This window comes from Carassius carassius, chromosome 31 (genome assembly GCF_963082965.1).
Source record: "Carassius carassius chromosome 31, fCarCar2.1, whole genome shotgun sequence".
NCBI classification, from domain to species: domain Eukaryota; kingdom Metazoa; phylum Chordata; class Actinopteri; order Cypriniformes; family Cyprinidae; genus Carassius; species Carassius carassius.
The window spans coordinates 9987197-10014338 of NC_081785.1; the positions used below are offsets into that span (position 1 = coordinate 9987197).

General features: G+C 36.5%; 1 protein-coding gene across 1 annotated transcript; it reads left to right on the forward strand.

Annotated features, from left to right (window-relative positions):
- Positions 1-721: 721 nt before the first annotated feature.
- On the forward strand, positions 722-22855 carry LOC132111502 (kinesin-like protein KIF20B). The gene is made up of 34 exons (XM_059518866.1): positions 722-875; positions 1210-1323; positions 1446-1535; positions 1725-1844; positions 2233-2371; positions 2964-3148; positions 3241-3292; positions 3394-3606; positions 4103-4214; positions 4324-4395; positions 4485-4631; positions 4717-4873; positions 5248-5502; positions 5623-5762; positions 5868-5997; positions 6135-6342; positions 6841-6890; positions 7029-7148; positions 8993-9140; positions 9864-10802; positions 11961-12103; positions 12208-12330; positions 12431-12491; positions 12611-12736; positions 13230-13348; positions 13443-13598; positions 13687-13863; positions 14694-14834; positions 15089-15169; positions 15761-15963; positions 16920-16983; positions 21513-21615; positions 21713-21849; positions 22329-22855. Exons 2-34 carry the CDS (start codon positions 1216-1218, stop codon positions 22404-22406), a joined length of 5097 nt encoding a protein of 1698 aa, XP_059374849.1. The 5' UTR covers positions 722-875; positions 1210-1215; the 3' UTR covers positions 22407-22855.
- Positions 22856-27142: the final 4287 nt, after the last annotated feature.

Sequence of the window (27142 nt, forward strand, 5' to 3'; positions counted from 1 at the left end):
ATGATGGATATTATTGCAATTTTGTCATTTTGGACATGATTTGTAAGAGACTTTGGCACTGGGTACATGGAAATGTGCATCGGTAAATGTGTTTTATAATTCTTTCTTCTAAACCCTTTAAAGTAATTGTTAATCATTTTAATTAAATGTGAATAAAGTGTTTTGGTAGGAGTCACCAAGTGTTTCCCGAAAGTTATATGTGAGTTTTCTTTATTAGACATATCATTTTGGTTTTTATATTAATGACAAAAATATGAACAGCATAAACTTAGTTTTATAATTCTCTATATAGCCTACACAAACTGTAAATTCCACTTTAATGTATACAAGCAAGAATTTAGTTTGTATTGAGGCCTCAAAATGTATTAATAAGGTGATCTACAATACCATGTTTGACGTTCTTTCTTATGTTTTGCACACCCTTTTTTCTTATTCTTTTAGAGTAAATTTCTATCTACTTGCTTATTATCTTATTTTACTCACTAATGTAATTACTTTACATTGTACTTTGGTATTTGAATGTGGTAATATTTTTATTTGTATGTTGTTATGGTTTATTATTGCGTGTAGAATTTGCATTATTTATGTTTAAAAAAACGTATTTCTACGAATTCAGTTAAAAATACAGCATAAAAAATAAAATAAATCGAAAAAGCAAACCAAACACAACGCAGTCCATCTTCTGCGAATTTATAGCGTCAATGTGACGTGCACGAGCACGCACTCCCAGCAGCCTTTGCAGTTGCTCTCGTCTATCCGATTGGTGGAATTTGAAAATTAGTACGCGCGACAGTTTGGGAGATGGGACCACACAAATAAATCACAGCAACGAAGTTAAAAGCAATATAATACACACTTTATCCTTTGACAGCCATGTAAGTAAACTAAATTAACTTTTTTTCTTTTAATGCGCATGTTTTGCTGTCCTGTTCTTTGTGAGAGGTCGATATTATGAGTTCGAGTCGGTCTTAATGTCATTTTTTGTTGTTGTTGCCAGGTTTACGTATAAAATATCTATAAAAATTGTGTGATTGTCTGTTAAATTGGACAAAAGATTATACAATTGACAAAATGCAAAAATACAAATGTATTATTATTACTATCATATGTGATCAAAGGGTTGTCAGAAGTATGCTCTGTATCTCAGAGGCTGTTCATTTATCTTATCCTTCCTTTTATGTCTTCTCATATGTTTATATGTTTTCTTAGAGTAATATGATGGAGTCAGGGCTAAAGGATGATACAGCCAGACCAGAGATGATAGTTGTGGAAGATTTAAGAAGAAATCTGTCATCGGAATTCAGCGAGTGTTCAGATTGCCAGGTAAATTAAGATGACAGCCGGTCATGACTTTATGAACATTACTACAGGACCCTGTGTGATATGTACATTGTGATTCATGAAATAATCATCAGAAATGTTTTGACTTAATTTTTCTTTTGAAGGACCCCTCTGACCTGGAGAAGGAACACTTGAAGGTGTATCTTAGGATAAGACCATTTTCAGCAGCTGAGATTGAGAATGGAGAATCACAGGTGAAAATAGGAATAAATGGTTAAGGGATACAGCACACATTTTCAGTGCCCTAAATCGCAGACCCTCGTGCAGAAATTTTTTATTTGGTTAGGAAAAATGTTTTAAATGGTAAATGCCCCTATATGTAGGCTTCAAATATTGCCTCTAAATAAAATGATTAGTCTGTGCCTTCTCTCGAATTTTTGAAGGACTGTGTGGCTATTCATCCTCCAGCGACGGTGCTCCTCAAAGCTCCACAATCATCTCTTTCTGTCAGGCTCAGCGATAAGTCAATGCCAGTTACAGCTCAACGTTTCCAGTTCTCTCAGGCAAGCAGACCCATCAGCACACACAGGGGGGTACAATCCTGTTTCTGGAGGGCCACTGTCTGGCAAAGTTTAGCTCCAGCCCCAGTTAAACACACTGAACCAACTAATCAAGGTCTTACTAGGCATACTAGAAACTATCAGGCAGATGTGTGAGAGAAGTTGGAGCTAAACTGTGCAGGGCACTGGCCCTCCAGGGCTGAGTTCGGACACCCCTGGTCTAGATCGTGACTGATCATGTAAGACAGTAGTTTTTCCTCTTTGACCACCCTAAAGAATCTTCATATTTGTCTTTGGAAATACTATTTGAGGTCAAATGTTATGCTTATAACTTGGTCTTTTATGACAGATTATTATATTATAGGTGATATTAACATTGTGGTATTTTTAGGTTTATGGTCCAGACACTACACAGAAGGAGATGTTTGATGGCACAGTGAAGGGTCTTGTGAAGGATGTGCTAGAGGGACAGAATTCTCTGGTCTTTACATACGGTGTCACCAATTCTGGGAAGACCTTCACTTTTTTAGGTTTGTATATTTTATCTTATTGTATTGATAGACTGAATTATTTTCTTTTGTAATTGACAAAATGTCACAAATGTTGTCAATAGAGCTTAAAAGACAATGTGTTAATGCTTCAAAACCCATTTAATTTAGCAAGTTAAAACAACAGATTCAAAAATTTGTTATATTTAAGTGAAAGATTTCAAAGATTTTTTTTTCTTTGAAGTAGAGTGCACTTAATGAATCTTTCACAATTAAGATTAGGAAAGTAAAGTAGGGTCAGTAAATTAAGGTCAGTTTTGATCAGACCAACCTTGTAAAATAGTATCTGTGTGAATGCAGAAGCAAACAGAAGGAGCATAGAATTGTTCAAAATGATGTATCGAAAATAAAAAGAATGGCAGGGACAATCCATTCTATCCAATGCTTCTGTCCATTGGTTGTTAATTGAATAGATGCAGATCTGAATGTCTGTTATGACTTTTTGATTAGTCCTCATTAGGTCAAAAAATATATAAACAAAGCATGCATGGATGAATTGTTCACAATTTGTTATTTGCTTTTGCAAAATATTCATATTCAGGCTTAATGTCCTGATTGTGTTTTAATGTATTAGGTCCAGATACTGATCCAGGCATCTTACCTCGTTCCCTTAATATGATCTTCAGTAGTCTGGAAGGTCGCATCTTCAACCAGATGTGCTTAAAACCCCAGAGGTGCCGGGATTTCATAAGGCTCACCAAAGAGCAGCAAAATGAGGAGGCAGCTGGCAAAAGCAACCTGCTCAAGCTTTTTAAAGAGGTACTGTAATGGCAGAGTGAGTCAAACAACCTCTGTTTTTCATTGGTGTTTCATTTGACTTTTTGACAGTTTTTTTTTTGCCTACTCTTAAGACTGATGCACAGAAGAGTACGTCTTGCCATAGCTCGAAGTCTGATCTTGAAGGTAAAGATATATTTTTATAGTTACACCTCTCTAAGGTTGTGCTTGGCAGTCTGTTTATGTTTTTTGTCTGGTTGACACATAAAGTTCTGGTTCCCTGTTAGATGGTTCCACTTTATGTGATATAAGCTCTTCAGTGAATGAAAGGAGTTTGGCTGTGGATACGGACTTACACACAATGTTTTCAATTTGGGTCTCATTCTGCGAGATCTACAATGAGAACATCCATGACTTGCTAGAACAGCATTCAAACTATGCTTCACGGAGAACCAACCTCCGTCTTTGTCAGGATGTCAAAGGGAACTCATTCATCAAAGGTAAAGTAGCATCTGTTTCTGTAATATATTTATTCTGTTATTAAATCGTTACAATGTTTCTATGGAGCTGATGGTTCATCCAAGCCAAAGTTAAACTCTGCTGTAATAAAGTTTTGTATATAACAACAAAAATAATGCATGGTGTTAGGCTGCTTTTTTATATATATTTCTCCTTTGTGCATTTGACAGATGATTTTATCCAAAGAGTCTTCAAGTTATGCATTTTGATCAGTTCAGAAACATATGCTGTTTGAGCGAGAAGAGTGCACTGCAATATTTCTCCATTGAATCATTCCAAAGAGCGATGATATGTCAATTATAATCATTGAACTGTCTTTTGTTTTTTGTCTGGAATAATGTGTAATAGCTAAAACTGGACAGGTGCTGGTGCTAGAGCTACAAGAAAAAAAATGTGTTAAGGGTGATTCGGACAGTTGTTTTAAGGATACTGATTTGCTGTATCAGATTGTGTCATAAGTTTTTGTTAATTTTCTAGATCTGAGATGGGTGCAGGTGAGCAATGTTGATGAAGCCTTGAAAGTGATGAAACTGGGCAAAAAGAACCAGAGCATCTCTAGCACCAAACTCAACATTCTCTCCAGCAGGAGGTACACTACCTAAATTCTGTAACTTCCTTTTGTTTGTCCATTTTAATGCAGTGGGTGTTGTATATGCATATGTTATTCTGAGTTCATGTCCTCTTTGCCTGATTTTTAGCCACAGTATTTTCTCTGTCCGGATCCTGAAGGTTGAAGATGTGGGAATACCCAGAGTCGAGTCAGTCAGCGAGTGAGTCTGTGAATACTGATCTGACCTCTCTGCAGTACGTTTGTGTTGTGTTTCAGAATGGTTTGTTAAAGTATTTACTCTGGTTCAAGGCTGGCACTGTGTGATCTGGCCGGGTCGGAGCGATGTGCTAAAACACAAAATAAAGGTGAACGCCTGAAAGAGGCCGGAAACATCAACACCTCTCTACTCAGCCTGGGAAAATGCATCAATGCACTCAGAAATAACCAGCAGGCAAGGTATATAAGTTTTATTCTTTTGTTCTTTTTTTGTTGTTCTTTTCCTTTCCTTTGTCTTTTAAATGCTCTTATTTTGACTTTTCAGACAGCACGTTCCATTCAGAGAGAGTAAACTCACTCACTATCTGCAGGGATACTTTACCGGCCGGGGGAAAGCCTGTATGATTGTAAACATTAACCAGTGTGCCTCCATGCATGATGAGACAGTCAATGTCCTCAAGTTCTCTGCCATAGCTCAAAAGGTGTGTAACATCCTAATATGACTTCATCTCACTCCTTAAAGGGATGCGTTCATCTTTGAATGTAACTTGAGATATTTTTAATGAAAGCTGAGTGACTTCTGTCCGACTTTTATTAAACCTCTCAATATAGATGTTATATTTAAAATGTGTTTATGAACTTGAGGTGTCAAAGTTTCAGTGAAATAGAATTTTAGTGTATGTATATATATATTTACTTATTTATATATATTTTAGGGGCTGTATCTTACATTTTTGGAGCATTTCATTGATTTTCCATCATGCTTGGCAATGTGTCTGGATACTGCTCAAACTGCTGAAATGTTGTTGTTGTTGTTTTGTTTTTTGTTATGGACGGTTCTGTGTTGTTTTGTCAGGTAGTGGTCCTCACCACTAAGAGTGTTCCAGTGGTTGTGAAAAGGAGTGCCAGAGAGGTATCCTTCATCATCAACAACGCTGATCGCCAGCAAATGCGGCGCAGCTCACTGGTACGGTGGGACCCCAGCCTCGAGGATGTCCAGGAAGATTCTGACACTGAGGAGGATGAAGAGGAAAGTGAAATGGAGGACACCATTTTGGATGCTGAAGAAGAGGGGAAAGAAACTGTGCTGCTTGATAAGGAGGTTTATGAGGTGAGATCTGGCACCTTACACCAGATCTAACTGTCAGATAGGACATAAAAACATGTTTTTATGTTTGCCTAACACGGAGGTTTCTGCATCAATATGGCTGTTTTGCGTTTGTATGTAAAGGCCCAACTGCAGTTTATAGAGGATATTCAGCAGCAGTTAAGCAAGAAGAAAGCTGAACACTTAGCTCTCGAGGCACGTGTTCGAGATGAAGTTACTAAAGAATTCTCTGAGCTGATTACCCAGATGCAGGAAGATTACAGGTCAGAGATTACAGGCCCCTGTGCTCTATTGTGTGTAATTAAAACAAATTACAGGTCATGCTATATGATGACCAAGACTGCTTTCCATGTCTTTTTTTATTTTAGTGAGCGCATATCCAGAGAGAGGGAACTGATTGAGGAACGGTGTGAACGGAGACTGGAGATTCTTAAAAACCTGGTGGGGAAAACAGCTGTGAAGGACGACACCATGGATTCAGCTGCGACCAAATTAGAGGTACAGGTATGCTGTCAGATGTGCGGAGTAAATAATCAGGGTTGTATAAACCCTTTCTTTAAAAGGTGATCATATGTTAATTTTGTTTTTAATAATTTTATTGATGCTCAATTGTAGTGGCGAATTTGTGTGTGTAGGAAGAGAACCATGTCTCTCTAGACAGCATGCTTGACTCTATGACCAGTGACCTGGCTGGAATCAGACAGGATGCCCAGGCTGCCCAATCCTGCTTGGTGACCTCCAACTCTAGAGTCTCTGTGACACTGCTTGACCTTGAAAAAAAGGTCACGGCACTTTCAGAACTGCTCAGTGAAACTCAGAATCAGCTGTCACTCAAAACACAGGGTGAGAAATGACTGGAGATGAGCAGACCCACAACAAATCTGCACCTGCACACTTCCACATACATTTTAAGTGCATCCCCTGTCCTTGTACCTGCTTAAATATTTTTGCTATTAGGGTTCCCACTTTTCTGGAAAAGTTGCAAATATAAATGTAAAAAAGTTTTTCTCCCAGCCCTGATGAAGTCATGATGATTTTTTTTAAAGTCTTAAAAGGTCATGGAAAAGTTTTTTTTTTTGTGTGTGTGTGTGTAGTATCTCTGTTTTTTCCCTCTCGGTTCTTTTAGTATTCAGCTAGAAATTGCTTTTTATGAGACAAAAAATAAAATAATGGAACAGTTGTGGAAATTCATTGGCCAGAAAGTTTGGGAAACCTCTATTATGAGACACAGATGCTTTTACAGTATTACTATAACTACATAACACTTCCTTAGTGTTCACACTTACCTTACCAGGCTTTCTAATCGCTTGATCTAACACCAAGCTCTGTACTCCCTCACAGAGCTGGAAACCCAGAGCAGACTGTCAGATGAACTGGAGGAGTTAAAGAAGGTAAAACTGCCACTGTAAAAGGCTTCTGTCATTTTAACAGACAATATGAGGACCAGACTTGCAACATTTTTTTTTTTTTTTTATCTTCAGAAACTGTAAACATCTAGTTGAAGTTGTGGCTTGTTCTTCTGCTTTTAGGCTCTGGAGAGCCACAGGCAAAGGGAATGGGATCTAAGTGAAATTTGCAGACAAAAGGATGAGATGGTTACCAAACTCCAGACAGCTCTTGACCAACATGTAGAAAACACTGCTCAGGATGTGAGTGTGAACATCAAGATATTGTTTTCAAATGTCCAGAATAATTTGATGTACACAACTGTTAAAACATTTGGTGTCTGTAAGATTTTTTTCATGTTTTTGAAAGTCTCTTAGGATCACAAAGGCTGTATTTATTGATCAAGATCAAGTTAAAACTGTAATATTGTCAAATATTACTACAATTTAAAATCGTTTTTGTCTTTTAAAATAATTGTTTCACCACAATTGTGCTGCTTAATTTTTTTGTGTGGAAACTTTGATACATTCTTTGATGAATGGAAAGTTCAAAAGAACAGTATTTGAAATATACATTTTTTGTTACATTATAAATGTTGTATTGTATGTATTTAAAAACAATTACTGACCCAAACTTTTGAACAATACTGCAACATAGCTGGTTATGGAAAATATTTTGCCTAAAAATGAAAATTGTCAATTATTAACTCATCTTTTTATATATATACAGGTGCATTTAAAAAAATAGAATATAATGGAAAAGGTCTTTTATTTTTTTAAGTTTAATTTTGATGGTGGGAACCTAAAGCTTAGTAAAATAAAAATTTCAGTATCTCAAATTTGAATATTCCATTTTGAGCTTGATTAGTTTAATTAATTTTGAGTAGAAATACTGGGTACCTCTTGGGCTAGTTAAGAACATGAAACCGCAATTATGGGAAAGACTACTGACTTGACAGTTGTCCAGAAGACAATCATCAACACCCTCCGCAAGTAGGGTAAGCCACAGAAGGTCAATGCTGAAATGGCTGGTTGTTCACTGAGTGCTGTATCAAAATATATTCATAGAAAGTTGACTGGAAGGAAAAAGTGTGATGGGTAAAGGTGCACAAGCAACAGGGATGACCACAGCCTTGGGAAGATCGTCAGGAAAAGCAGATTAAAGAACTTGGGAGAGCTTCACAAGGAGTGGACTGAAGCCGGAGTCACCACACTCCAACGTCTTCAGGAAAAGAGAACCAAGCCACTCCTGAATCAGAAAAAACGACAGAAGCATGTCGCCTGGGCTAAGGAGAAAAAGAACTGGACTGTTGCTCAAGTGGTCCACAGTCCTCTTTTCAGATTAAAGTAAATTTAGCATTTTATTTGGAAATCAAGGTTTGGAGTCTGGAGGGAAGACTGGAGAGGCACAGAATCCAAAGTTCAGTGTGAAGTTTCTGAAGTTAGTGATGCTTTGGGGAGCTGTGACGTCTGCTGGTGTTGGTCCAGTGTGTTTTATCAGGTCCAAAGTCAATGTAGCCATCTACCAGGAGATTTTGGAGCACTTTATGTTTCCATCTTCTGCAAAGCTTTATGTAGAGGCTGATTTCATTTTGCAGCAGGACTTTAGCACCTGCCCAAGTGGTTTGATGACCATGATATTACAGTGCATAATTGGCCAGCCAACTCCCCTGACCTGAACCTCACAGAGAATCTATAGAGGTGAAGAGGAAGATAAGTAACATCTGACAAACAATACAGAGGAGCTGAAGGCCGCCATCAAAGCAACCTGGGCTTCAATAACACCACAGATACTGAATGTTTTATTTTCCTAAGCTGTAAGTCATAACCATCAGAATTAGAACAAAAAAAACTCTTGAAATATTTCAGTTTGTGTGCATTGAATCTAGAATATAAGTGAGTTAGCTTTTTTTTTTTTTTTTTTTTTTTTTTCAAGATATTCTAATATTTTGAGATGCACCTGTGTGTGTGTGTGTGTGTATCTCTATTTCGAGCTTGCCCATTGTCACTATGAGCTCTTGTGTAAAAAAATCTGTTCAAAATCAGTTTCTTTACAGTTTTTACACAATGCTTTTATTAAGCATGTTTCTTTTGTTGTGGATTTCCAGAAAACTCAAATTGACTCCATCAAAAAGCAGATCGTCCAGCTTAAATACAATTGTACCTGCTCAGAGCAGCGGCCCGACACACAGATTGAAACCAGAAAGAGGCGTCAGGAATGGGAGGGGCTTGATGAACAGCCCCCACTCAAGAAAGGTACAGACTCCGCCCCAGGAGCTGAAAAGTGCCTTCCAGCTTTTGTCACAACCAGAGGGGCTGGCCGAGAGAAACGGGTCAAAGGCCGACAATACCTTCATGCTCGAAAAAGGCTCTCGAGCATAAAGAAATTGTCATAATATGTAAAATGTTCATAAAATGTTTTAGAAAAGTTAACTCCATGCATAAGCCCTGTATATCAAAGAATTCTGTGAAGTGTGCTGTTTTTATTTGCTCAGCTGAATAAAGTATATTTATTTTACACATTGCGAACACTGCACAAAATTAAAAGCACTATAAGATGCTTGACTTTTACATAAAAAAGTTGAGTAACAGAAATTGTATTATAGAATTAAAGCATCCCAGACATGCATGAGGTGCTTCCTGAGTATGAACAGGAGGATTTCAGGCTGAGTAATTCCACATTTAAATACCCATGTTTCATCTTCAGAATGAAATCAAATTGGAAATTTTGTCCATTGTGCAAGACTAGTGCATTTTAGATAAAATTCATTACTGGCTTTGTTGCCAGGCCAGTAGTAATGCAGTTGAAATGCCTGATTCATTGTACTAAACTAACTTTACTGTTGAAGCAATTTTTTAATTAAAATGATTTATACTTTGCAAATATAAAATATTGTATTATTGCATGTCACAGACACATCATCAATATATAAATATATATATATTTCTAAGTGTTTCTAAAGATTTTATTATTTATAGGTCCCCTGGAGGACTCAAAAGTACAAGACGATGTTTCAAATAATGGGTGTCAAGACTCCGCCCTTCTTGAGGTCAAAGGTCAGCTGAAGTGTTGCCTTGTTGAATCCAAACAAAAAGACAAGCAGATCACAGATATGGAACGGGAATGCCACACATTAGATGTTTGCATCCAGGATCTGAAATCTAAACTGGAAGAAAGAGTTTCACAGGAGCATATTCTGCAAGGAAAGGTTTATCAGACATCCTTGGAAACCAAACCAATGGCAACAGCAGTGGATTGCAGCAGTTTGAAATTAGAAGGTGTGTCCAGTTATAGCAACACTACAGAACATTTAAAAGGTGCATATCAAGAACTGGCTGCTGTGAAATCACAAATGGCTAAGCAAGATCCCGGACTGGGAGAAAGGAGCAAACACATCTTGACTCTTGAACAGGAAATTTCATTACTGAAACAGGAAGCACAAACCTCCAGAAACACATTAGCTGACTATGATGACCTAAGAAAAGTCAACTCTGTCCTGCAGGTTGAGGTCACAACCCTTCATGGGGTCAAAGCTGAACTAGAGGAGAAAGTCAGATGCCTTCAGAAAGAGAAAGAAGTCAAAAATACAGCACATCTGTCCAGAGAGAAGGGGTTTAAAGATGGGGAGGTGGGGCCGATGAACCCTAACACTCATGGATCTAAAAACAAGGAGACCCATAGCAAAATAAACATCACAGTGTCTGAAAAGGAGGCTGAACTGGCACAGAGGGAGAAAGCCTTAGCATCAAAGGAGGCTCAGCTCTTAGTGCTGCAGAAGAGGCTGGAGGAGGAGGAGGAGACGCAAGCGGTGCAGGAGGCACACAGGAGGGAGGTGGAGAGGAGGAGAGAGCTGCTGGCTGTGGCAGAGGAGGCCATTGCTCAGAAAGATGCAGAGCTACAGAGGTCAAAACACATTCATAATTTTTTTAGTTTTCATATTAATTTTATTCATATAAACTACTGTTTAAAGATTGAAATAAATTAATGCATTTCTTTTTAGCAAGGATCCATTAAACTGATCAAAATTGATAAAAGAAGCTTTTATAATTGTTGCAAAAAAAAATGCTGATGCTGTTCTTGGAAACGTTGTATTCATCAAAGAATCCTTAGAAAAATGTTAAGCAGCAAAATTGTTTTCAACATTGATAATAAGATGCGTGATTTCACACGCTCTGCTTACTACACAGAGCTGTTGTTAACTGACAAGCTCTGTGTAGTAACAGCTGCTCTATGTGAAATCAGGCACCTGATGGAATTTACTGCTGATTAGATCATCATGCGGCATCATGTCCGTACTGATGAGATGCGCATTAATTAAACGATGTTTAAAGTGCAGCCCTACTTTAGAACAGTAGTGTAATATATAAAATACAAAGAATTATTTATATTAAATTATGTATTATGATTTTGTCTGGTGCCGCTGCTAGTGCAGAAATTAGTCAGTTCACTTGTATACAGACTTTTTGTTTAGAATTGAATTGTTTAATGCTGATTCTTTGTAAAAAAAAAAACAAAAAAAAACAAAGCTTGATTTGTGTCTTAGGAACAGAATTTAATGCTTTTAAATATTAGCAGCTTTCCTATAAACTTTGATCGTTTGTTGTTTTCAGGACAACATCAAAAAGCTTAAGAAATTTTGTATCTTGCTTTATTTGTCAAATATATTGCACAGTATTGCTGCTTTTGTTGGATTAATGATCATCCCACACAAATAGACTTTGATTTATTTTAGCACCCTGAAAGGCTTTTTTGTTGTCTTTTCTCACTGTAGAAAAAAAACAAAATTTAATCTATTATCAGTATTTATCAGTATCTAGAGGGCACGGAGGGCGATATAATTTCTATATATACTTACGATTTTGTAGCAGAAAAATGACATTTCCCGAATTGAAAAGAAAACTCATTTTACACAACGTACTCAAACTTCACTGGAAAAGAATTTGAATTTGAAACTGACAAAAGGGAGCGATAACCACTGCTCTTAATCCGCCAAGCAGACTTGGTTTAATGATGGAGATAATCTCAAAATTTTGTTTTTTTGGTATTCATTCTATGTTTATTTGGTTTTTCATCACTCAGGTTAAAGGAGGAGATTAAAACTAGCGAGTGTAAATTGAACAGTATGGCTGTCGATCTGCGCAGAAGGGAAGATGATTCATCTGATCTTCGGGAAAAACTATGTGACTCAAAGAAACAGATTCAGCAGGTCCAGAAAGAGGTGAGAACTCACTCCGTTTCGACGTCTTTACCACGTGGGCCAAATTGTGCCGAACTGTGACTGTTATTGACTTGTGCCAAAACTCTTTATGTGGTTTGATATAGATCTCCTCCATGCGGGATGCTGAGAAATCTCTACAAATGAAGCTCAGTGACCTAGAAAAGACTAAAGCACATCTCCAGAATAAGATCACCAACAGGGACCTCACCATCAACCAGCTAAAAGCTGTAAGCACTGCAACAGCGATGAATACCTAAAACCACAAAGAGAGAAACATTTGTTGACATTGTCATGTGAACTAAGTATTTTCTCTTTGTTCTAAAACAGAAACGATCTTCTGAATCTAAGTCAGATGAGAATCTGCTGCTCTATCAGAAAGCATGTAAAGGTATAGCTTGTTTAATTGCGTGCGTCTGCATGAGCGTGTGTCATTTATTTTTCATTGTTTAATTAAATGTGTGCCAATAAACAGTAATGCATGTTAATGTTTGTTGATGGTCTGTGTAGATTTGCAGGAGCGTGAGCTTGTTATTGAAGACATGCGTTTGGCTCTGACAGAACAGGAGGAAACCCAGACAGAGCTGGACCTGGAGCTGGACAACAGAGAGACTCAGATAAATAAGCTCACTCAGGGTACAAGATTAGATGGAGAATATTGCATTCATAAGCCATTAATGTACTGTACAGCGTTAAATAGTAATATCATACATGTAAAATTGTATATTTGATAAAAGTATTGCATGGTGTTGCTTTCTAACAACATAAATTGAAAAAATAAATAAAAATAAAAAATTCTGCATGTAGCAATTTAAAATAAGTTTAAGTTTAAAAGAAAAATCTACATTTCAAAATGTTCTGAACTATTTGGTGTGTCTCCAATTTGCTTTATTGATGTCAACGCATGATCATGTTCTTCAGCATGATTTGAGGTCATCTTGTTCTTCAATGGAAACAAAACAAAAAAATCAGTACCAAGGAATTTGTATGATCATAGTCACATGTGTACTTATTTCATAGTGACCTAGAATACATACAGAATGTTAAATATTTCTTATTCTCATGTCAACATTTTTTATAGGATCCTAATTAAGACTCTAATTAAGACCTCACTGTTTTTTTTTTCCAGACCTTATGAGGTTGAGAGAAATGCTACCTAAACAGAAGAACAGGAGAGATTCCAGATCATTCTCTGATGATGTTTTACAGGCCAGACAACAGACTGCTCAGACCCAGGAGAGCTTAAAGGTCTGTTGTCCAAATTTTTTCACAATTTCTCCAACTGTAAGAGGAAATGTGTGCTTATTGTCTTTGTGTGGTTCTTTGGGGTTCATGTTTGTAGCTGGCTAGTGAGAAGCACCAAGCAGAGCGCAAGAAGTGGATGGAGGAGAAGTTGGTTCTGATTGGTCAGGCTAAAAAGGCTGAGGAGAGAAGGAATCAGGACATGAGGCGATTCGCTGATGATCGAGAACGGCATGCTCGCCAACAGGCTGAAAAGGTAAAGAGCAGTGTGTGTCTCCAGAGGCAATATTAGACAAATATATTTTTAATTACAGAGAGAATGACTGTCGATTTGTGTAAATTAGGAGTCTCTTGCCACACGTCTTGCTGCTTGTGAGGAAGAGATGGAAATCTGGAGAAAAGATAGAGACACACTCGTCTCTAACCTTGAGGTTCAGCTGAAGAAGTTCATAATGTCCAATGCAGAGAAAGACCAACAGATCAAGATCCTACAGTCCAGAAGCACCCCCCAAACACCAGAGGTCAGTCGACTGTCAGTTACAAACTCTCTTTCTATTCATTCTACACTACTGCCACTTTTGACCAATTAAAATATTAATTTCTACTAGGAAAGACATGTATACAGTGTTCTTACAAATTTTTGTTGATCAAATTTATCATAATATAATATTTTTCTGGAAATATTTTAATGTCATGCACATTGCAAAAAAAAAAAAAAAATTTTTTTTTACCAATTTTAATATATCTGTTCAGCATGTATTTTTGAACACAATTACTGTAAAAATATTTGAGATATAAGCATTCTTAATTCAGATGATATTGAATAGTTCTTGAGGTAATTCAGTCAGTGGCAGTACAGGTGCATGTAGGGATAGTGTCGTCATTGTTCAGTGGCACTGAATACTTGAGTCTGATTGGTTGACAATTCTAAGGGTTCATTTCCTATCATTGTTCGACTGCAAAATAGTCCAGATATGTTTACTTTGTTAGTGTCAAAGTAGCAGAACTTCAAAGAGCAATACAGCTCTTTTGAAGCCAAGCAAATCTAATAAAAAATACTTAACATAAAATTCATAAGTTATTTTTAGCTGAACTAAAGCTGACTGGGACCTCTATCCAGCTGAAAAATATTGTATTATTTTGGAGGCCTAGTAATGTAGCCTGTGTGACTAGAAGTCATGTATGTTTCAATTTATACACACAGATAAATATTGTGAACAATTGTCTTGCTTCTAAAAATATACATCATTTTTAAATTGTTAAAGTTATTACCACCTGATTGTTTGCTGAGATGTTTGTTGCTTCATCAATTTCACCCTACATGAAGTGCTGTTTTAACATTTTGTCCCAGTCTCAGGAGGTCACTGAGGACAGCAGGACTGAGGCACTGCAGGCAGAGCTGGTTGCAAAGGAAGCAGAGATCCAGAAACTAAAGGAACAGCTCTGTGTCAGTGTCATAGACAGCAGCCTTCACAGAAACACATCTACCCAGGTCTGACACGCGTCTCATTACTGCCATTCTCCCCTTACCTTTGATTGCTCATTAGAGTCACTGTCAATAGTTCAAGATCGTAATTTGAAGTGACTTTACTCTGAATGTTTTCAAACCGACTGCATTTTGGCATTTGTACAAAACACACTGCTAAGTGACCTTGTCCTTCAAACGATCATATTATTTATATAAAAATTATTTATATAAATATGGAGTGAGGAATGTTAATGACTGTCTCTTAATTGCTGTGCTAGACGATGGAAGCAGAATTATCTGATATGAACACCAGTACACTTAAACACACAAGCAGAACCAGAGGATCTGTCACCAGTCAGGTAAACAGAAATGCATCTTGTTTATCATTTAAATATAAACATGTCAATTACTTTCTGTTGCTTGATTATTATTATTATTTTTATTTTGTTTTTCATTTAGATGATACTCATTTTGTGCAATAGTAGATGCAGTTTTTTTCTTTTTTGGCCAAATGTAACAAATGCATATTCATCTCTCTTAGTTTTTAACAATCCATCTGTCAGTAACAATAGATAAACGCCACAAGAGAAGGTTGTTATGCTGACACTTATGGTATTATGTTTTAATGATTTAGATGAATATTTATAAAGACATTTATATTTAAATGCTGTTCTTTTATCCATAGAAGAATCCTGTTAAAAGTATCAGTTTCCACAAAACAATATTAATTAGCACTATTGTTTTCAGCGTTAATAATAAAAATAAATCTCTTGAGAACCAAATCAGCATATTTGTCTATTAATCTGTAGTATTTTATGGCTGCAGTATATCTCATGCTACTGTCTCATTAGATTAATTTGATTTTGTTGCATGTTTTATATATGCACATATTTCTTAGTCCATTGATTATGATAATTAACTAAATAATAGTAATGATATTCATATTACAGAGTTCGTCTTGTAGCTGTCCGCTGGTGCTCGAATCATCAGAGATCTGCACGGAAACAGGCAAACGTTCCAGGTTTCCCAAGCCCGAGTTGGAAATTTCCTTCAGCCCTCTGCAGCCAGATCGTTTCGCTCTTAAGCGTCAAGGAGAAGACTCTGCCATTACTGTTAAAATCTCCCGACCCATGCGCAAGAGGAAGAGCGGAGAGATGGAGAAGGTGAGAAATGAAATCGATGGAGGTGACTTAGAAAATGGTTCTCAGTTCACACAAATGAGAACTGAGTGCTGCAACTGAAATGACCTTCAATCATCTTGTGGTTGAAAGATATGTCTAATCAGTTTCTTGCCATAGAATCATGGGAAATAGAGTTAAATGTTAGTTCAGATTTATCGCACAATGTTCAATCCGTTTCCTCTCCTTTTGGTTTGTTATTAAAAATTATTATTGATATTCTTCATATAACCAGCAGACCATTTGCTGCTGACCTAAAATGCACAGCCAACAACAGCCCTTTAATTGTCCTAATTAGTCATTAACAAGCCTCTAATTTTCCTCACTTATGCTTAACGATCAGTGTTTATTGTGCATGGGCAGCAAAATTGCAGTCCTATTAAGCATATAGTTCTGTGTGTGAGAATATATTTATATGTGTGTGTGGTTGAGCGTGCCTTGGCTTAACCTCACACACTCTTCTCCAGGCAACATAAAAAGTTGCAGACACTTGTTTTGGGAGCAATAACAATAATTATAGAATACACAGTAAGTTTATAGATTTCTAAAGCCTGTTTATGGAAATTTAATTGAAATGTTCAGACAAAGGGATTACAAATGCACAAGTATAAATCTATCATAAATGCTGACTAAACAGGGTGTTAACATTTTATTATATTACTCTTTATAAGGGTAGCTTTGCACTTAGTCTCTAGTCTGGGTAGGTCATGCTATTCTCTCTAAACACTGCAGTGAAGATGTTTTATTGCACACTGAAAGAATGCTTTCAGTTAGAAATAAGTGCTCTCTTATTGTCAAGGAATTCGTGTGCAGTCTCGCCAGATGTCCCTGGCAACAGAGTCACGCTTCCACATTCTCTGTAGCTGCTAATTGTTGGAGAGTTTTGTAACTGAATGGCACAAACTATTTTTAATGGTGCTTCTGTTTATTTGAAGAGGAAAGGAGGCAGAAGCAGTGTGGTGAAAAAGAAAACGTTCTCTGAACCCAGTCCTCAGGTACCCTCTTCCTGTTTAATCCTACCACAGCTCTTCCACCTTCAGTACTTCTAATGGTCTGGACTCTCAGACACTCAGGGTCATGTTAATTTCCTCAGGTCATCCCACTGAGCTGGATATTGGAAGTTTAAATCCATAAGTTGTGTAATGACCTTTTTTTGGCCCTCTATATTTTTTTCACTAAATCAATTCGGCCAAATCTGTGAGATGGAGGTGGTCCATTAAATAAGTTAATGGCAGAGTTTCTTTAAAAAAAATTTTTTTATTGTTTAGGACTTTCCTTCATAATTGACATCACCTAGCCAGTCAGATGTTTTGTTTTTGCTTTTGGAAAAAAAAAATCTTATGCTCAGAAAGTCTGCATGTATATGATATAAAATAAAGTATAACATTTTACTGTTATAGTTAAAATTTTACATTTTATCTGTTTTAAGATAGTTTAAATGTAAGTTTTGCTGTGACGGCAAAGCTGAATATTCAGCAGCCATTCCTCCAGTCTTCAGTGTCACAAAATCCTTCAGTGTACACTGATATACTGATCAGGGCCCGTATTCACAAAACATTTTATCTTACCACTAAGAGTTCTTCTAAATAGTAGTAAAGTTTAGTAAAAGTAAAGTTTTAAACTAAGAGTTTTTTTCTTAAAACCTATTCACAAAGCTTCTGAGACAAACTTTTACTAAGGATTAGGCAGAAGTCTTAAGCTAATAGTATGGGTGGGGTGTTGCTATGGATGATGTCAGCATGCTTACTAACAATTAACACAGTGATTGGCTGATAGTCTCTGTCAGAGATTTATTCATAGAAATATTGTAGTGCAATATTATGTTACCATATTCAAATTAAATTTTTAAAATAAAAATTTGAATGGCCACATTCAAATAAAGATTTTAAAATGCAGGCTAAGTGTCACTAATTAAACAAGTATGCTATTCAGCTAATTGTCAGCCTCTTATGTATGCTTCTCATAAAAAATTAGTCAGTCTGCATTAGGGCTGCCCTAGACTAAAGATTTTTCTGGTTGACTAGAAGTCGTTGACTATAAGCTGCACTTTTATTAATAAACCATATAAATCATAATAATGAGCCTTTACACTGCATTAACGTTTTCATTTATTGTATTGTTGTAATTTATTGTTGCACTAGTGCTTTCTGTTTTCGGTTTAAGAGATTAAGTCTGCGATAGTGACTCATCTCCGCAGGACATGTATGCATGTTTCATACGGATTGCATAATGTGAGAATATTTGGTTTCTGTTTGAATGGATTCCTTTAAAATTTTCACTCTCTATAGATATATTTTTCATGTCTGTATTAAGGCAAGCATCCACAGTTTCGAAGTGACACGCTCAAGTTCACGGAGTCCAAGACGACAGAAAGCGTAACATGTTTGCTTTATTTTACAAAAGGGCAACATTTTGTTGCTATTGAGTGCACACGAATAAACGTAGAGTCTTTACAGATACAAAAAATGTATTACTCTTATCTGTTTGACTGAAAATGGCGAAGTATTTTAAGATCAAATGATCGCAGCGTCTGTCAGGGAGCAGCTCAAGCTACTGTTCATCTTCCACACTCTGCACATGCACACTTTTTTCTAGACTAACTTTAGATTGAGCTGGCATTTTAAGTTGCTACTACATACATATCTCAGATGATAAGCCATATTTGAGGTCGATGTACTATATTACCACATAGACCAGCCGTTCATGATTTGTCCCTCACGGACTGCATGATTTCGCCATTTCATGTGGAATCCAAAAATAATTTTTCTAATCAAGGTCTTACTAGGCATACTAGAGACTTCCAGGCAGGGGTGTTGAGGCAAGTTGGAGCTGAACTTTGAAGGACACTGGCCCTTAAGGACTGAGTTTGGAGACCCCTTGTTCAAAAGAACAATATTTATTTAAAAAGCATTTTTTGTAAAAATGTAAAAGTCTTTACTGTTACTTTTGATTAAATTAAATGCATCCTTGCTGAATAGAAGTATTGATTTCTTACTGACCCCAAACTTTTGAACGGTAGTATATTTAGTCATTGTGTTAGATACTAGTAGTAGTGCAACCTTCCTGATTCCACATAATGTAATAAAGGTCACAGCAATAATAAATAACAAAAGATTTGGAAAAGTTTTACCATTGGGATTTTTCTAAATGATTACCATGTCTCCTCAAAAAGTGGATGCAGCTTTAGTAGACCATCATCTATTGCAAACTGTCCCTTTACGAAAGAAACATTTGCAAATGTTGTTTCATGTTGAACTAGCTTCCAAACCCATTTTCTAAAAACAGAACATGACCTAGTCCAGACCTCTTTGATTGAAGTACCTTTAAAGTCTAAAAAAGGAGAAATTAAATCTTACCAGTAGTCATATTAACCCTTTAAAATCCATAATAAAGTTCAATGACCATTATATCCAGACCATTTGGTTAGAGTTCCTGATGGTGGAAATACAACTCATGAGTCATTATCCTACAAGCCTTTGATGCATCAAAGAAATAACCTCTCTATTAAGGTGTGTGTGTAAATGGACTATGTTTTGCTATATGGTTTTACAGATCCATTAAGGTGATATTACCTGAAAGAGCCATCCATTCCCTCAGTCGCAAGGCATTTGTTTCTTCATAAAGCATAAACGACAAAGGCTTTGGGAGATAATGCTCTGTAAAATTTAAAATAGACCCATAATTCATCATTCACTCATCATATCCTCTAGGTCATGACGTTTCACATTTAATTGGAGGAAATCATTGTGATCGTGCAATATCTTCACCCTAGACACCTCTGAATTATTTTAATTAAACTTTCCCATGTCATGGTAGGGAAACACTAGCACCAAACTGCAGAACAAGCCATCAGTCTCGATTCCTTACGAGGTTCCCTCGGATACACTGATAGGATTCATCGAACTTGACAGGTTCCTGGAAGTCAGGGCATTAGTCTTCCTTTAATGCAAGCTTGCAAGTCAGAGAGTGGTATAGTATCTCACCTATAAACACTGGAAACGGCAGGTGACAGGTGTGACAGACAGAGATCCGCCCCTGTCTGTCCCGTTTAGACTGGCGGGGGTTACGAGTGTGGCATTGGCTGTCACATGCAATTTCACAAATGTGATCTTGTTGTCTAGAGAGAGAGATAGTGACAGGAAGGGAGCGATGAAGGGAATATGCAGTCAGGTTGGAGAGAGAGAGACAAGAAGATATAGAAAATGATGAGTCCCTAGAGATACACTAAGAACACTTTCAGACGGAATCTTTTATTTATTCTGCAGATTAAATGTTTTCCCCTCATATTATTTGTTTGTGTGTGTAGAGAGAGAGAGAGATTGAGAAGGATATGGCAGATGCTCTGCTGTCTTATTAATAATGATTTAATGCACTGTACTCTCTTGGCACTAGATCTGTCGACTAATCCTCAGGGTTCTGTTCTCTTTGAGTGTCAAGAATTTTATTGCCATTGATCTGAAACCAATTTGTGTTTTGTTAGGATTCAAAATTCAGATCAGAGAGGCAGACACCCATTGCTATGTTTCTCCATATGCATTTAGCATTTAACATTCTACAATTCCCTGTTGATCAAAACATAAGCAGATGGTCTGTTCAACACTGCGTCGCAGTATTTTTTCCTTTGAGTTGATCATTATAACATCCATCACATCTTATCTGACCAATCACAGCCAAGCATTCAGATTCTAAGTGCACATATTCATTTTGGGACCCATTTAAAGTGGTTTTAAGAGGCACAGCATCCATGCTTAACTCTTATTTATGATCTTTTTCACATGCAGTGATAAGCGCATACAAGCCCTTTTATTCAGTAAATCTGACTGAATTAAGATAATAGAAGCAATTTATAGCTACACTTTTTGGGTCCAATGTAGATTTATTACCATTTAGTTGTTTGCTACTGTTCAAAAGTTTGAGATTGGTAAGATTTTTTTATTGTTTTTTTTTTTTTTTTTAAAGAACTCTATGTTCATAAAGGCTGCATCTAAAATTTAATTTATTCCTGTGATGAATTTTCAACAGCCATTATTCCAGTCTTCTGTGTCAAATGATCCTTCAGTAACCATTCTAATATGCTGATTTGATGGTCAGGAAAGATTTCTTCTTATTATCGATGTTGAAAACATTTGCGACACTTTGTTTTTGTGGAAACCGTGAGATGATTTTTCAGGGTAATAGAAAGAACAGCATTTATTTACGATAATTGGTAATCATTATAAATGTATTTACGGTTACTTTAAGTTTAATGCTTCTTTGCTTAATAAAAATGTTCATTATTATAAAAATAAAAAAATCTGAAGTCAAACAGTAGTTAAGAGTAGTTAGATTTCATGCTGGTCAGGTTTATAACATTCTTTATGGCCCACTTCCAATAACCATTTTATAAAATAAACATTACATTTGTAAGCCAGAAATCACTTTTTCTTCTGTACAGAAGTGTAGGTCTACACATCAGAAAACACTGTGTCACTAGCCGTATCGAGTGATTACAGTGAGTGTTGAACTCTCTTCTCATTCCTCTCAGCCCTCTAATGCTCATGAGTCAAACCAAAAAGGGAGAAAAGACAAAACGAAGCAGAAGATTGGAGACTTTCTTCAGGGCTCTCCTACCTTTCTTGGAAGCAAAGGTCTGGAGAAATGTTCCACCATTATTACACTGTTGTCAATTCAGTTCAGACTAAGGCATATTATTTGAATCACAATCACGTTCTTTCCCTGTCATAGCAAAGAGGATCATGGGATTGATGAGCGCAAAGTCCCCTGATGGTGGAGCGACGTCTTTAAAACTCAAATCCAAATGTGACAGACGAAAACACGACAGACCAGATATCTCCTCCCCAATAGACATACAAGCCCATCAGGTACTGTACTGGTAAACTTACATTAATGTTCAAAAGTTTAGGATCGGTACGATTTTTCTTTAGTGTTTTTGAAAGAAGTCCTATATGTTCACCAATTAAAAACAGCAATAATGTAAAATATTACAATTTAATATATTTTAAATTTATTTACTTCTCTAACGGCAAAGCTTAATTTTTTGCAGCCATTACACTAGTCTTTATTGAAGACATTCTAATATGTTGATTTGGTGCTCAAGAAACATTTATCATATCATATTTATCTTTTTTTTTTTTTGTTTATTAAATATCCTTATCCTGAATACCCCTTGCATCCTTATGAAATATAAGCATTCATTTCTTTAAAGAAAAAACGAACCTTACAGACTTCCAACTTTTGAATAGTAGTGTACTTTATTTATGCTGTAAATCTGTACAATTCATTTCAACTTAAAATGAAATGATCGTTCTTAGTGACAGTTGATATTTGACCTTCCTTGCAGATCATTGGCCAGAATCCAGAAGAGAAAGACAGTGAAAACCTTATCAAGAAACGTCTTCGTACTAGGACCATGAAATAAGCTGGAAGAATTAATCTTTGTATTTTAAATCAAACCAGTTTTTAAAATCTCTTTTTATTTTTTTTTTTATTTGATGCACTTTGAAATATCTATAAATTGCCTTTTTACTTTTTATCAAATATGACACATAATATAATATCCTGGAAATTAAATAACACTACCGCTGCTTTTAATGGCAAGTTGAGACGATTGATAGTTTCTTAAGCTCATGTTTGGAAGAATTAACAAATTTTAGCTGCTTGAGTTAGAATGGAAGTTCAGAAATCACTACTGCATATTTTTGACACAAGGTTTCCTATTGCTTTATACTTTAACCACGGTTATTTGTTTACATTGTGCTTATGCTGTCCTGCATATAAATTCAAAACTGTTGTTTCCCCTAACCACTTTCTACTTTTCAAGATATAAAAGTGCACACACATAAAATATAGCACAAATTAAAAGTTCAAGGGTTTTTGTGATTTAAATTTTTATCCAACTTGTCAACCATTGTTTTTGTTTATGTATGTATCACCCTGTCACAGACCATTAATATGTGCCATTCACACAATAAAGTCTCTCCATTACCATGTCAGTAAAACTGTGTGCCAGATGCCTAATGACACCCAAAGAACTATTCGGTCGAATTACACAATACAAATACTTACGTAACCGATGGGTAATCTAATTTCCTGATCACAGTGTGTGGCCCCATGCCCTTATCTAAGATGGCATAAAAGGAGAGAGGGGAAGGGTGAGGAACTGGGAACAGGTCTATGCTTTTGTTGGCTCAGAATGACAGGATGTGAACGGGGTGGCTGTTTGCAATGATGAATCATGGTTTTGATAGTGTCAAAAGTGTGGGAGCATGTGGAGAAGACAAAATGGAGGAGTGAAAACCGACTGTGTGAGGAGGAGGAATGAGAGATGAAAAGGAAGGGAAATAACATACAAAATTAACCATGTGCGGCCCAGCTGTGCTTGTGCAGGTCACTAAAATGCAATTTTCCTCTGATTTCATAATTGTGAATGTTAGAAATAAGGTTTGAAAAATTCATTCACAATCTGTTATCTTTACACATAGATGTTTACGTGCATCCTAGTTGTCAGGTCATGAGACAGACCGTAATCATGAGTTATATGTCACTGTTTTTCTGTTTTGGTTTTTTTGCACAAAGTGAGTCATTGTCCGTGTCATTTGATTGCGTCACTTAATTGCCTCATTGACACACAAAGTCTAGTCATTTTTTAATTTTGTTCCAATTTCTTTTTGTCTTGTTCCTCTAAATGCAGAAAATGATGGGGAGGCATGTAAGCATCAGCTAAATCCGTAGCACCCAGGCCTAGTAAACAATGCAGTAATAATCATCTCCCATACCTATGATTGATAGCAGTAAATTACCACATCATTTGAAATTATAAACAGGCAGAGTGCATTTCTATCTTTCCTTACACTGTCATGTGCTGAAGAGACAGAAGAATTCAGAGCCTTTGGGGATATGGCAAGCCAAATTAACTTTTATTCATTCGCAGGATATGTGTTCTTGATATCAACAATTCAATTTTCACTAGTTAAAATGTTCATTCTTGATATCAGGAATCGGATTTCTACTAGTAACAATTAGAATTTTTGATATCAACAATTACATTTCCACTAGTAACAATGTTAATTCTTGATATCAGGAATGATATTTTCCACTAGTAACAATGTTAATTCTTGATATCAGGAATTATATTTCCACTAGTAACAATGTTAATTCTTGATATCAGGAATTATATTTCCACTAGTAACAATGTTAATTCTTGATATCAGGAATTATATTTCAACTAGTAACAATGTTAATTCTTGATATCAATTATTTTTAACCTGGGAATGTCAATAGGCAAGCCAAATTAACTTTTATTCATTCGCAGGATATGTATTCCTGATATCAACAATTCAATTTTCACTAGTTAAAATGTTCATTCTTGATATCAGGAATTAGATTTCCACTAGTAACAATTGCTATTTTTGATATCAACAATTCAATTTCCATTTGTACATGTATTAGCCAACCATGATGTAAAAAAAAGAATGACACCTCGACTGTCCACCACGGTTGCCTCTATCAGCCTGTAGGCTCAATTGTGTGTGGAGGAGTCGGGCCCAAATTGGCGCGAAAATTCACAAAATAGGGCTGTCAAAATTGACGTTCGAATATTCCCTCTAAAAAATACACGGATATTCGAACATCTGGTTGCGCATGTTGTCAATGACGCGCATTACGTCAATAACAGGCAAAAATAATACAAAGAGACATAACTACTTGTATAGATAGTCTATTTAAGTTTAAACATATATGACAACGTATTACCAGAGGTGGGTAGAGTACCCAAAAACTGTACAAAAGTAAAAGTACTTCTAGAAATATTTACTCAAGTAAAAGTACTAGTCTTGAATAGTTACTTGAGTAAGAGTAAAAGAGTATCGGATAAAAAATCTACTCAAGTAGTTAGTTACTAGTTACTTTGGGTCATATATACTGAGCCTATTTTTATTTAGATATATAGATAAAATGTATGTGTGTGTGTATAAATGTATATATTTCATCAGCCTTTACTCCAATTTATGTAATTTATTATAAAACCCTGTCTGTTTACTTAAGTAACAGATATAGGTGTCATGCTATAACATATTTTTAATACGACTGACTTTATATTAAATGTGAATTTAACATTGAAAGTTGATGTGATATAAATATTGCTACTAATCTTTCATTGTTCAGAAAGAGAGCAAATAACATTTACATTATTAAAGATCATTTTCACTGACAGTCTAGATTTCAATCACTCTCAGAAACTCCCATTAAAATCACTGAAACTGTTAACACTGTGAAATCAATATCTTAATTAAAGATTCGTACACACATCTGCACTTTGTTGTTTCTGACGAGAGAATTCGCCAGAAAGAGGTATTCAGTCAGTGAGCGAGTGAAGGAAGCACCGGCATTTTAGCGATGACTCATCTGAACGCCTCTGATTGGCCAATGCTTTAATAAGCTCAAAAGAATCTTGTGTGATTGGTTATAATGCACAGTGCTGTAAAACACATCTATCTCTGGCTCAGCGCTAGCAAGTGATCACAGAACTGAATTCAGCAGCTGATGATATGACTCGCTGAACGTAGTCGCACAGGTGTGATTGTATTAAAATTAATAAAATCTTAATCGGCTATTTTTTGTCTTTTGGAAGCTGCATTCAACTTGACTCCCCTCTTATAAGCCACACACGTACAACAAACTAATGTCACAGTGGTATCGTGTACTGTAATCGAATGTAGCCCAAGTTATATCTGTTGAACAGTATAGCACACGCGGTGTTCATCTAATAAGGATCTCCATCGCAAGCAAATAATAACCTTTGCAGATTTGCTTTCAATTCAGTGCAGTTCCATAGCCCCATTTTCAGCGCTGCTGATGTTAAACGTTACAACTCTGAGTGAACCACTTCAGATGCTCAGCGCGTGCGGCAGGGAACTGAACGACTCATTCAAACTGATTCATGAACCAATTCACTCGTTAGCCAATTGGTTTGATCAAGCCTTTGAACAGAATTGACTCAAAAGAATGAAACATTCGCGAATGGGCATCGCTCATTGTCCAGAGAAAAGTAGACGGTGCGTTTGGAATAAACTGAAGCATTTATAACATTTATTGCATTAAGATAAAGTAACGAGAGGAGCGTCGCCCACAGTAACGAAGTAAAAGTACAGATTTTTCCCCAAAAATTTACTCAAGTAAGAGTATAAAGTACCCATCTTTAAATATACTCAGAAAAGTATTAGTTACCCCAAAAAATTACTCAAGTAAATGTAACGAAGTAAATGTAACTCGTTACTACCCACCTCTGCGTATTACCTACACAAAAACAAGGAAATCAACTAATGGCCAAGACTGCAGACCTCACGCTCTCTCACCCTCATGTTCTCTGCGCATAATGGTTTAAATGAACAAACAAATTTTTGTGCAAGCAGTTTAAGGTCGCGACTGGTGTCCCAAATATAGCAGGCTTCATTCAGTGATTGAAACAAATATTAATATTAATTGAAGTTTTACAGCATATAGAACTGACATTGAATGCTCCGAGCGAGCTGTGCTGTGGTAAACATGGAACTTTTCCTTGACATGAAACGATAAATAATCAAACCTCGGATCCATTGCTTGACAGAACTCCCCGAAGCGTGCCCCATCCGCGATACTGATCAGTCTCATGTCCTTAAAAATGAACGAAATTATTTTATCCGTTATGGCCTCTTGTCATGTTGCAGACAAAGTGCTTGTGGCGGGCGATGCAAAGTAACGTTAAGTGTCAAGACGTGACTGTTTAACTGGAGTTCCACACATTATGCCATGCTCACTTGGGTGCACATTTTTGAGATGTGACCTCACGTTGCTCGTTGTCGAACGGTATGCTAACTGTATCTTAAATAGCTTGCATACAACAATCTCGCAGATCAACAATTTTACCTCATTTTCTCTGCTGCGGTCGAGTTGGGCTCTGCATTTGCTGGCATCTTCCATGAAGATGCGTCAACTTTCAGCAGTGATGCTGTGCCAGACAGTGCGACTCCTGTGAGGCTGTGACCTGTCCCTGAACCCTCAGGCGCGCTAGCGCGCCCACTCGCAAAGCAGACAACCACGCCTCTACTACCGCGGGCCTTTTTTTCCACATTTTTTTTTTTTATTCGAATATTAATTTTCAAAATGTGACGTCATGCG